General features: G+C 31.4%; 1 protein-coding gene across 1 annotated transcript in view; it reads left to right on the top strand.

Moving 5' to 3' along the window:
• Nucleotides 1-13393, top strand: part of LOC134724609 (protein bicaudal C homolog 1-A-like) — a 75094-nt gene that overhangs the window by 47180 nt on the left and 14521 nt on the right. The window contains exons 7-16 of the mRNA XM_063587732.1: nucleotides 130-360; nucleotides 2579-2791; nucleotides 4804-4861; nucleotides 5855-5928; nucleotides 6588-6753; nucleotides 6995-7138; nucleotides 7551-7703; nucleotides 9709-9795; nucleotides 10630-10881; nucleotides 11365-11374. Coding sequence (XP_063443802.1) covers nucleotides 130-360; nucleotides 2579-2791; nucleotides 4804-4861; nucleotides 5855-5928; nucleotides 6588-6753; nucleotides 6995-7138; nucleotides 7551-7703; nucleotides 9709-9795; nucleotides 10630-10881; nucleotides 11365-11374 — 1388 coding nt within the window. The remainder of the gene's footprint in view (nucleotides 1-129; nucleotides 361-2578; nucleotides 2792-4803; nucleotides 4862-5854; nucleotides 5929-6587; nucleotides 6754-6994; nucleotides 7139-7550; nucleotides 7704-9708; nucleotides 9796-10629; nucleotides 10882-11364; nucleotides 11375-13393) is intronic.

Raw genomic sequence — 13393 nt, 5'->3', positions numbered from 1 at the left:
GAGATTATTTAGTAGACAAGGTTAATAGGAGATGTTCTGTATACCTCAAAAAGTTGGAACTAAACTACAGAATAGTATTCAATTTTATTGACATTTTGTTCTAATAATTATTTCATATTCCTATTTCAGGAACTACTGCCATTAGTGTTCATGTTTGAACTTCCTGTGACAGGTCTAACACCTGATTCCTCTTCACCATTGGTACAACAACTTCAGCAACAATATACAATATCTGTCACGTTCCGTCAGAGACCCAGAGCATACACAACAACGGTGGTTGTACGAGGCACAGTCTGTAATGCTAAGTCTGTAAAGGAAGGAACATTAAGACTGATGGAACAACTAACAGCAACCTCTGGGGTAGCTACAGATAGTATATTTATACATTTGAGAGTCATATTTAACTAAACTTTCTTTTTAACTCTAATATATATATATAGAGCTGAAGCTCAGGATAAAATTTGAATATCATGGCCCGGGTCATGTCCAAGCTATTTGGCTTCCAGGAATTATTTCTTAAACATTTTTCATTCCACCATACTAGAAATCTGTTCCTTTATTGATTTTACAATGACACTAATACATGTACCGGTAAGATGAACACTGTTTTCTTCTTATCTGCCTAGATGTATATTCTGTGTTTGTTCATGTTGTTTTCAGATTTTAATCTAAAATAATTTATAACAGGTAACTTTTTTTATGTAAGGAAACAGAAAAAGTATACAAACAGACCAAGGATCCGGAAATTTTTTCACCTAATTTCGGTCATTTTCATACAACTTAAAAATTGATGCCCCTTTTCAAAAAATGATTGTCAAAATCACATTACTGCATGAGACTCATTATGAGTATGCTCATACTCGATCGTCATGTTCGTAGCATCAACAACTTGTTTCACTGTTGCATCGCATTTACTTCATGATTTGTCCTACCATGTTCCAAAAATCATTTAAGAGCAATCAAGGGAAGGCAACAATTTAAAAATAAAATGATTTTAATGACTCAAAACGATAATATTCTCAGTTATCGCTTACGTTTCCTTTGATTCTGAAGTCAAAATTCAAACCTGGATGTACTGCGACAATAGTAAAACGAACAATTCCGGACTCATTTCCGGGATTAGTTTTGTTTATCCAAATTACAGGAAATCATCGGCTTTTTAATATTTTACCTTTAATAGTGTAAGAATATTAATTAAAATAGTTGTACTAGCTTTATTTAGGATGAAATTTTTTTAAATTTACAATTAATTGTCTAAATCTGTGGAAGAGAATTTCAAGCATGCATATTACATAGTAAACAAAGCACGTGTGTTAGAAGTAAAAAAATATTTTTTTCTACGTAAATTAAACCAAGTTTTAATTTAATTTTAAATCATAATTCACAATTGTCTGACCTGTTGAATAATTAAATAATGAAGCCAGTTGGTATGGACTTTTTATTTCTTTATAATAATAGTTTGGAGCTTGTGATTAATTGCCAGGTGTGAATTAAAAACACAGGTAAAGAGATTAATAGCAATCATTAGCCAATAGCTCCCTGAGGCATTAATATAGTTACATGTATTAGGAGGGCCCTCAGGTTTATAACACTTTATTGAAGTGGCAGTTTAATTACAGGAAATAGATAACAAAACAAAAATATGTTCAAAATGGCGATTTTGAAAGTAGATCTCAACGAAATGACCGAAATTATTTCGGTTGAAAAATAAAATTTGACCTAAATCCAAATTAAAAGTTTAGGACATCATAGTTTCAGTTTAGGACATGACTGGCAAATATGACCGTTTCCGGACCCTTGAAACAGACACTTGTACCTACTCACACAAACAACTAAAAGAGAAACCAATCATCTGTTGTTTAAAGCATACTCATATGCCTGTACTTAAGATTATATTACCATTCAATAATCTTAAACAATTCATATGTTATTTTGTCTACCTTAAGGTGTTATGTAAATAGTCTGCAAGAAATTGTTGCAGGAAGAAGAAAGTGGTTAAAAGAAAGATATGCTTACAGATAATTGACATGCTTATTTCAGATGCATTAAATACATATTGAAGCAATTTCCACCTATCTTTAATATTCAATCAATAGGCTAGACATCTGGAGAAACTTTTCTTAATGAAATCAATTAGTACATGTGTGTGTTTGAGGATAAGATACTTTATAAGTAATGAGCTTAATGGTTTCAAAATTTCGAAGATTTGGTCAATTTAAATTTTTAGACTTCCTGCTATAATTAATAGGTATCAGCCAAAAAAGGGACTTTGAGAATATTATGCTTAGTTTTATGTTTTGCCATTTTGATCAGACAGATTAAAAAAAAATGCTGTTTTTAATTTCAAAATTTATGCATAAAACTTTGAATCTGAACTAAAAGTTTCTTTAACTATAACAATTTGAAGGCGACTAAGTCCATCCATGTGTTATTATGTAAAACTTAGTAGTTTCCCTGAATCCTTCTTTGCTTTTTTAAAAATTTTGATAACAGAAAAACATGTTTCTCATTTCCCATTGAAAATTATAATGCCTACGGTACATTCCAATGTAAGAATTTGTTTCTGTTATATTTTTAGGTATCTTTACCAGTAAGCATGCAGCTTGAGATAGCCCCACAACACCATCTGTTTATTATAGGTAGAGGGGGTATGAATATCAAACAGATTATGCAACAAACTGGAGCCAGTATACATTTCCCTGACCCTAACACAGTGACACCACCCAGAAAGGGTACAGTTTATGTTACAGGCAGCATTGAAAGTGTATTCATGGCAAGACAACATTTAATTGTAAGTCAAAGTGTATTCATGGCAAGACAACATTTAATTGTAAGTCAAAGTGTATTCATGGCAAGACAACATTTAATTGTAAGTCAAAGTGTATTCATGGCAAGACAACATTTAATTGTAAGTCAAAGTGTATTCATGGCAAGACAACATTTAATTGTAAGTCAAAGTGTATTCATGGCAAGACAACATTTAATTGTAAGTCAAAGTGTATTCATGGCAAGACAACATTTAATTGTAAGTCAAAGTGTATTCATGGCAAGACAACATTTAATTGTAAGTCAAAGTGTATTCATGGCAAGACAACATTTAATTGTAAGTCAAAGTGTATTCATGGCAAGACAACATTTAATTGTAAGTCAAAGTGTATTCATGGCAAGACAGCATTTAATTGTAAGTCACAAAAATTAATAAATAGTTTATCAAGTAAAAGTGTATTCATGGCAAGACAACATTTAATTGTAAGTCACAAAAATTAATAAATAGTTTATCAAGTAAAAACTGACAATCACAGAGTCATTCAAAAATAAGATAAACTCCTAATTGGAACCTTAGTGAAATGGAAAATAGGAACCTATAAGACAGACATATGGACACACAATTAATGATAAACAAACAGACTCCTATTCATCTCATAGTACTTAAAGCTTGTTTTCTAAAATTTAAAGAGGAAAATTTCATTCCAATTGGCCAATGGATTTTTTTTTTGCTGTGCTTTTGATCATTTTATTACTTTGTCGGCTGACATTATGTTTTATGTTGATAAATTGGAGACTGGTATGTTTATGCAGTAAAATAGCTTCTTGTAGGATTAAACTTAAAATTAATTGGACAAATCATAAATTAATTAAAAAGGGTTCTGTTTAGCAGAAATATCATTTCACAAATCTGATAGCTGATAATCATGATAATTGAAATTAAAGATTTGATTTTATTTTGAAATTTTATATGAAATGAAAAAGACAAAATTCATTATGAAATACTAATTTTTCTTTACAAAGAAATATTATTAACTACATTGTACATAGATTAATGTTTGTTTAAGCATCACTGAAGAGGGGGCATTAAGTTTTACCCATGTCTGTCAAGTCCCAAACTGGGTTTCTGTTCTCTAACTTAAGTTTGCCTCAACCAAATGTTATGAAACTTATACAAAATGCTTATTACCACAAAACACAGATCAAGTTTGAATTTTGGTGGCACCACTTTTATTGTTGTTGAGTTATTCACCTTTACAAATGGAGAAATTGCTGAATTTTTATTTGGGTGCCTCAACCAAATGTTATGAAACTTAGAATACATTATTTCTTACCACAAAACGTGGATCAAGTAAAAGTTTGGGTAGCATCCCTTTTACCGTTCTTCAGTTATGTACCTTTGTAACTTTAAATGATATGCAAGCATCTTATGTGTCTCATTGAGTCATTCCCCTTTTATATGTACCTATTTTACAATCAAAATGGACATAAAGTTTTGTTGAACACCTATATTTCAATAGTTCCTAGTAAAACAACTTCTTTTACCTAGTAATTTTACTTAGTTAAGAATCGTACTTGATAAAGGAAATCTATGTGGTATGTACCACTGATCCTCATAATATCTTTGGAACTCAGTTTGATTAATACAACTGTTTAAAAGTTATTCTTTTACAAAAAGAATTCTTTTAAGTGGAATGAAATAAGGTTGATACATGTAATGTTAAATTGAAATGGTTAACTTATACTGTTCAATTAAAAAGCTTTAAACCTTCAGCTTCAACACAATTGTAAGGGTTAAAGTAATGTATGCCCACCATTCCTTTGTAATACCTTTTTTAAAAATTTAAGATTGTTTCATAATTTGACATATTACATCAAATCTTGATGTTAGGAATTGGTATAACATTTCTATTCAGTGTCCAAGCAATTTTAAAAGAAGAAAAGAATTTTGATTGCTCTTTTAAGTGAAAAGTTTATTTGGAAAAAACACTAATATGGGATTCATCAGGAATTATGTATCTACTAATTATATTACAGGGTTGCCTCCCTTTGGTTCTGATGTTTGATGTTAAAGATGAAATTGAGATTGACCAAGGTATGTTGGCTTAAATCTTGAAACAAAAGAAATGAAAAATGAAAGCAAAGTTGTCCTGAATGAATTCCATGACTACTGGTATATATGATTCGAAAACCACATCACATTCTGATCAAAACTTGTGGATTTTAAAAACACAATAACTTTTGATCCTTTAGGTTTCAGTCATTGTTATTGGATATACCAGTAGTGGAATTAATCTAAAGCAACAGGCTTGTCATATTGAACAAAAGCGTACATCTCTCATACAGAAGTTCCCTTAGCACCTGAGTTAAATTTAAGCACACATATGTGGAATCAACAAATCAGGCCAATAGATATAAAAAAAATGTCATTTTCCTGACAAAGTAGTCGTAGGATATAGAAACAATGGAATATTGAAATAAACGCTGAGCATTTTAAATGCTTTATGCCCCACCTACGATAGGAGAGGGGCATTATGTTTTCTGGTCTGTTCGTTCGTCCGTCGGTTCGTTCGTCCGTCTATTCTTTGGTCTGTCCCGCTTCATGTTAAAGTTTTTGGTTGAGGTAGTTTTTGATGAAGTTGAAGTCCAATCAACTTGAAACGTAGTACACATGTTCCTTATGATATCATCTTTCTAATTTTAATGCCTAATTATATTTTTTATCCAATTTCATGGTCCATTGAACATGGAAAATAATAGTGCGAGTGGGGCATCCGTGTACTTTGGACATATTCTTGTTGTTAGGAAATTTGCAAGGAAATAATGTGGGAATTTGGTTTATTATTCAGATTGACGGCATAACAACTTGGCTATAAACAATGACCAAACTATATCATAGACTGAAAGGAAAAAGTTTAGTAGTACACTATAAAGAGAAGTCACCTGATGAATGAATATGTTAACTGTTTAAAAAAACAAAAAGGATTGTGCTTGAACATGTATTGAATGCTGTCTCATTGATTGTTGAGACAGAATCTCATTATTTCATAATTATAAATTGACTTATTTAGATGTATTGTAATTTCAGGAAAGATAACCCAGTTGATGGAACATTTAGATGTATTTATTAGTGTTAAACCTAAACCAAAACAACCAAGCAAGGTATAAATGTTAAGTCAATTTTCATATTAATTAGAATTTTAAAATCATTTAAAGTAGCACATCATAATAAACATACTGCACTCTGAGATCAGTAAAAATGAAAGAATTGGGTTACAAAAAGACTGGAGATAGAAGAAGATCTAGAGGTATCTTCTATAAATAGCTAGTCTACATATGAAACAAAATTGTTAGGAAATATTCAATATGTCTAACACAACATTTTTCATGTTATATCTTTACATATGTTGGAACATCTTCAATAATGAATAAAAAAAAAAGCTCTTATTGCATTGTTCCTTATTTTACAAGAGTCTCTCTCTGACATCCACTTCACGTTTTAGTGAAGGAAAACATACTGCTTACCTCAGCTTATCATCAATGATGTAATAGCCATTTACAGATTTAAACTAACTGATAATGATATGGATTTTGAGTTGAATTTTGTTCACTGAATTGTTTTTTGTTTTTTTCTAACAATAGATCATTGTTTATCAATATAATTTATGATGGAATCACTATTGAAATCGATAACTTTTCTTATTATTATATCATTGCACAATAATTGTTTTGTGTTATGTTTCTGACTTAAGTTAGTTGTTATATTTTTCAGTCTGTGATTGTTAATGTTTCTTACTTAAGTTAGTTGTTATATTTTTCAGTCCGTGATTGTTAAAAGTATTGAGAGAAATGCACCAAATATGTACTTAGCAAGACTGACTCTTCTGGGTCTAAAGAAAGATGAGAAAAATTATCCTCCGTCCTGTTCTACAAATAGTCCTTTCCCAAACCTGTCTCCAAACAATGGCCTGGGCCTGTCGGCATTAGGTATGTTTACTGTCCAATAGGTACACACCTACTGATATTGAATCATACTTATTTACAAAATACTTTGTGTCTTATTTTATTGCTTCTTAAAAAAATTTCCGACATATAACATGTATAACAGTTTGTCTTATCAGAAAGGGTGATCAATAATTCAAATAGTTGTAAGCTTTTATAGGAAAAGATCTCTAAGAAATGTTCAACATATCATCAAATGTTAAACAAAATGTTTGTTTTACTTAAGGTTTGTTTGGTCCAGGGTTGATATCTGTAAATACAACGAATTCACTGCTGATGTTAAATGGACATAGTCCAAACACCTTAGGAAGTCAACAAAGTAGTCCCAATGGACAAAGTCCACAAGTCAACTGGGTTACTGCAGCTCCATGTAAGTACAATAACTGTTGTTGAGAGCTTCTAATTTGTTTTAAGAGCTAATTGTTGTTCTTTTCTGGTTAATCTGTATTTTGTGTTACTCTTCCTTATATTAACTAACAACTACCATGATCAGTAATTTTTGGTTGGAAATGTTTCTTATTTTTTATATGACAGTATATAAAAGAGTGCGTACAGGCTTATTTTTAACCTGTTATTCTGAAGTTCAGTTAAACAAACAAATTCTTTTTTCTATTACATCTTAATTGCAGAATAAAACAATACACAAAACAATTATTATTTCATAAAATAAAGAGGTGTTAAAATTAGCTGTTTACACTATTTTAGTTATGGAATCAGTTTTACAGACATTGTATTAATATTATTGGTGTATTTTATATATAATTAAAAACTGATACTTTCAGGTTTATATCCCCCAATGATGGTGTTAAACACCCCGGTAGTACCTACATCCGTCCAGTCACAGTTAGAACTCCTGTCTCAGTGTAATGCTGAATTACAGAAAGAATTAAGTCAAAATGGAGGCATTAAACAGGCCTCTGTCTCAGTTAATCAAGGTAAGTGGTAATTGTTTCTTTTCAGTTATTTGAACATAGTCTTTCATTTTCATCAAGAGCAGTTATTAAAAAACAAGTTTTTATATAGATAAAGGAAGATGTGGTTTGAGTGCTAATGAGACAACTCTCCATCCAAATAACAATTTAAAAAAAAGTAAACCATTATAGGTCAATGTACGGCCTTCAACATGGAGCCTTGGCTCACACCGAACAACAAGCTATAAAGGGCCCCAAAATTACTAGTGTAAAACCATTGAAACGGGAAAACCAACAGTCTAATTTAAACCATTATTGCTATAACAGGCTTTTTCAACTGACCAAAATTAATTTCAGTAACTAACAACAGATTTAATTGCTTCACAGTTCAAATTGTAATGAAAAACTGAAAAACAAATGTAGGATTTGATATATTTGTACAAGTTGTGTGTCCAGAATTTTGAAAAAGGGGATCTCACCAAGGCAATGTTAAAAGTGGTAAAAATTCTATACATTAACCACCTACTTGCCAACCTCTGACAATAGGAAATTATGTCATGACATGACATGACATGTCAAAAAGCGTTTGAAGATGCGGACTATTTAATATGAATGTGGTAATGTACATAATTTCAAAATTTCACATACAAATTTGTTAATATAAAAAAAAGAAAATTTATTCTACTGTAAACTTTTATTGTATTAAAAAGTGGTCTGTTATGTTGCTTTTAAAGGCACATATTTAAAACAACTGCCAGGGTCAAGTTTAGTTACATTAATTTACAGCACAGCATATAAATGTAACATAGTCAAGTTCTCATCAGAATTCAGTGTCAATTTCTTTATAATTGAAAATGCTGTCCCACATAAGAATTAATATTAGACTGAATTATCTTTATCAAGATTTGAAAGAATGTCATAGTGTTTTTGGTTTTTTTTGGCAATGTAAAATGTCGTCTATTACTGCCATTGTTCCCATTGCCTGGTCAAAACTGGGTAGTTCATCAGAAGATAGCTGGTACTGTGAGAGCTGATCCAACAGTTCTGTGGTATTTTCATCCCCATGGCCTGTTGAAATCTGTTGGCTAGATTTGAAACTGAAATTGAAATAGAAAAATGTTTTATAAATTTGATTTCCATTTTATAAACATGTTTACTGCTTATTCAAATAGCTACATTGTATTTCTCCTCTCACATATATTGTTTTTTATCATTGCAATATAGAATGCACAATGCATTTCTTGTCACTCAATCATTTAAACTCGAACTCCAAAATATAATTTATAAATCTGTAATCTTGTTACGTAAGTTACACATCATTTTGGCCTAACAATTGGTGCTTTAGACAACGGTACAGGCCCTGAAAAAGACCTCTTTCTGTGCACATTTCCCCTATAAAGTGAATTTGTCACAAAATCATTAAAACTATTCACAAACTACTTACCTTTTACTGTTTGTCGATATAGAAATAAAATAATATGGCAGCCAAAGAATAACTTTCGAATTTTTCGGTATTTATTTGCCAAATAAGGAAAAAAACAGAACAGCGATATCACTAACAACCAAAAAATGGAAAGAACGAAAAAGCGTGCAATTGTGTGTAAAGTTTTTAAAAGTGTGTACACGCCATGTGACAAATCCTTGCGTGTAATCCATTGAAAAAGCGTGTTTAACATGCAAATATCATGTCACTTGGCATGTATGATTAACCATATATATATATAGTTTTATAAGAGGACCCCAGCCCTAGATCCACGTCTGCTATAAATATGTTGTAGCAGAAATGGATGATCTATTGAGCCAGAAGGCTATCATTACCCAGTTTTTTTTATTATTTGTTTCTTACTTCTTGTTATTTAATTTATGTTGTCTTCCCTTCATTATGGCAGTCTTCAAACATAATTTTACAGTCATATTTAAAATTTATATTAAACATAAAACTTGAAAGATTTACCAGTTTACTTTTTCTCTGTGAAGTCTTTAGGTTTAATTAGTTTTAAATAGTATTGATGTTTTTTTTTTATTACAGTGCCAAGTAACAATCAAAGTGAATCAAATAGTCCCTCCAGTAGTCCCCATGAGAAAGCCAGTCAGATGGGCAGAAGTCAGTCTGCTGGTCAGTAGTCAAGTCTGTAGAAGTTATTTAAGTTTCTACTCAGGGCTCCTTCAAATTATACTGAACTTACTGGTTTTAGAATAGCTATGTGTAATCGTGTAGCCAAATGTTTACTGGACTCACCCAAAAGAAACTGTAGTTAGTTATATATAAAATACATGTAGTTGGTCAGTAGAGTATTTGTCAAAAGTGAAAAAAGATATATGGTATTTGCCAATAAGATAGCAACCTTAATACAAACCTAATTCAATGGATGTCTTATTCAAAAAGTGCTTGATTGCTTTCAGTCAAAAACAATATAAGGAGAAGGCCTTATTTTGCTCTTATTACTGTGGATTCATTTATTTTCGTGGATACCAATGTTCGTGGATTGAGGAAAACTTTTTTGTTCGTGGATATTTAATTTCGTGGTTTTGAAGAAATCTGCATACAAGCCTATATAAATTTGGTATTCGTTGAACATTTAATTTCGTGGTTCGTCTGTTCCCACGAAATCCACGAAAATTGATATCCAACGAATAATAAAGAACCCACAGTAATTACTCAAAAATGTTAAAGGGCTGTATTGAAGACCCATTGGTGGCCTTTGGCTGTTGTTTGCTCTTTGGTCAGATTGTTGTCTTTTTGAAACATTTCCATTCCCAATTTTATCCCGTTTTGCCTCAAACAGTTTTCTCAACAGATTAAACGCAAGCAATTAAAAAATGAAATCAAAGATTTTACAACAGAAGAAAAAACTGTTAAACAAAATTGCATGAAAAAAAATACACATATAAGATTAGGATGTTGATTTCAATATTATATGAAAAATAAATATCCATTTGTTTATTTCAGTGGATTTATCCAACTTTCAGAAGAGTCCGAATTCATTTAGTGGTATGATAACACGTGAAAATTATGAAACTGATCCTAACAGTAGTGCTCATACACATGATCTGTTAGGTTTAAGTAAAACTGTAGATAATCAGAAATCCTTACAACAGGAGAGTAGTCAAGGGAGACGATCCTTAGAAAGTAGTCTCTCTCATGAACAATTAAGGACCAGTCTCTCGTGTGGACATTTAGAAAATAGCATGAACAGAGCACGTCATGAAAGTAACATTACACAGCATAACTTGGAAAGTAGTTTAAACAGAGCGCGTCATGAAAGTAATATTACTCAGCATAACTTGGAAAGTAGTTTGAATAGGAACAATCTTGCAAACAGTTTGAATCAAAGAACTCTTGACAGCAGTCAAAACCATTCTGGGTTTGAAAGCAGTATTAGTCGACAGACACTTGAAGATAATTTAACTCAAACTGCGCTGGCAAACAGTTTGGGAAGACAAGCTCTGCAGGACAGTATTAGTGCATCATTGTTAGCAAACACTTTGAATAAACAAATGTTAGATGGAAGTTTGAATCGTAATAGATTAGATACCAGTCGTAATAGACAGTTATTAGAAGGCAATTTGAACAGGGCTGTTTTAGAAAACAGTCTTGGAAGACAACCTCTTGAAGGAAGTTTGAATCGAAATATTCTAGAAAATAGTTTGGGAAGACCAAATTTAGATGGACCTTTTCACCGAGCTGGTCTCATGTAAGTAAGATTAGCTAATATAAAGATCATGTAATGGAGTTCTATACAGGGCTTCCAAAATTTTTCTGAGCCAGCCGGACATTTTATATCTGATCCAAAATTTTAATTCCTAAGACAAGATCACAAGAGGCAATTATGGTAATCAGATGGCCATCCCAATGATTGACATTAAATTAAAATCGATATTAAACTTTACTTTGATATGAATTTGATGTTCTGACATAAACTGTTAAAATTGGCGTTGCATCATTCAAAGTGTGCACATCAGCGTGCTCATATCTGCATTAGACTCTTTATTTGTGCAAAATGAAGTTGTCTAGAACTTTATTTTCGTGTTGAAAGTCACATTTTTCAAAACCGGATATTGACTTGACAATGGTAAAACATGGACCATAAACGGATACGTAAAATCCGTGTACGTTAACATAGAACTACTGAGCGAAGAAGCTCTTTCCACGTTATTTCTTCAACAAAATACTTGAAATGAACGATCAATGATACTTTTAGCATTTTTGAAGAAATGTAGGATGCATAATTGAATTTCCTACCTGTGCACATGCGCACACATGTTCTTGTTCATACAACGTAGTGCTGACGATTTTTCATTTAAAACGTTTTTAAATGATTTATCAAATCATGTTTATAAATGTATTTATTATATATTTTAAATCAGTTAGATACAAATGCAAGCTGCTGAAATGTACGAAAATAATTGGGAATGGACCGATTAATTTATTCGATGTCCGGTACTAACTGAAAATAGTTTACCTGTCACCTGAACAGGTAGTTTTCAGCTGTCCAACAACAATGAACAACTAATTAGCCTTGATTATAATTAGAAAGTATTGAAGTAGGGGTTGTTTTGATAGTAATTAATCATCATGTCACTTTTATGACCGGAAATGTATGGCTGTTAAAGGCAAAATGTTGGGTCAAAAAGATCGTGAATTTATATTTTAAAATGACAGAAAAAGCCTTTGAAACTAAAAAGTATATGACCGTTTCATGCTTTGCCCAGCCGGTCTTTTACCGGACATTATAAAAATGACCGGCATATATGACCGTTTTGGAAGCCTTGGTTCTATAGTAATAATATTTTCACCATTAAATATCAGATTTTTTTCTTTGTGCACTTTGACAAAGCCTTGCATTCTATCTACTTGTAAGCCTTGTACAAATAAATTTCATATTTTTATATAATTGCTAAGACAATTCTCCACCATAAACAAATGAACAAGCATGTTTTTCTATGTTGTAATGTTATACTATTGTCTCAGTAAAAGGAAGAAGGTTTGGTACCATTAAAACGTCCTAAGTCAGGAATCTGATGTACAGTAGTTGTCGTTTGTTTATGTAATTTATACATGTTTGTCGTTTGTTGTTTTTTATATAGAGTGGGGGCCCATATTCGCCAGGGACACAATTTCGCCGTTTTATGATTTTGAGGTGTAAACACTTTAAAGGATGGCTGAAATGGAAGAACTATGCCGATAAAATATAATTTTATAACAAATATGATTATTTTTTAAACTAAACAAAATAACGACACTTACTGCAAAAGATCGAAAAACAGACAAGGATTTTCGGTCAATTTCCTGAATAAAAAACAGGCTTTTCAAAGATTTTTTTCTTAGTAATTTTTTGACTGATTGGCCAAAATTTCTGTTTTTTACACCTTTGAAATGTCTGCTGTTCATCTATAATGAAATTTATTTGATTTATATTATATAAAGCTGCATTTATTTGGTTTTGAATAGATGTGTAAAAACGGCGAATATGTGTCCCCCATTGACAAAACTTCAGGAAATTTCAAACACCCTTTATTCTAACTTTACAGATGATTATTTTCAAACAAACATGTTTTCAAGCTTAGGAATGTTTTGCATTTGAAGTTATCTTCATATAGAAATATCAGTAAACATATAGACCTGAACATAAACTGTAGAAAACATGGAAAGATATGGTGAAAATGAGCACCCCACTCTACATTAGGCCGTTTTGAATAGTTTTACACTTGTA

The sequence above is a fragment of the Mytilus trossulus genome, chromosome 7, assembly GCF_036588685.1.
Source record: "Mytilus trossulus isolate FHL-02 chromosome 7, PNRI_Mtr1.1.1.hap1, whole genome shotgun sequence".
In the NCBI taxonomy this organism is placed as follows: domain Eukaryota; kingdom Metazoa; phylum Mollusca; class Bivalvia; order Mytilida; family Mytilidae; genus Mytilus; species Mytilus trossulus.
Note: the sequence above shows the minus strand (reverse complement) of the source record. Positions and strands in the feature narration are given on the sequence as shown.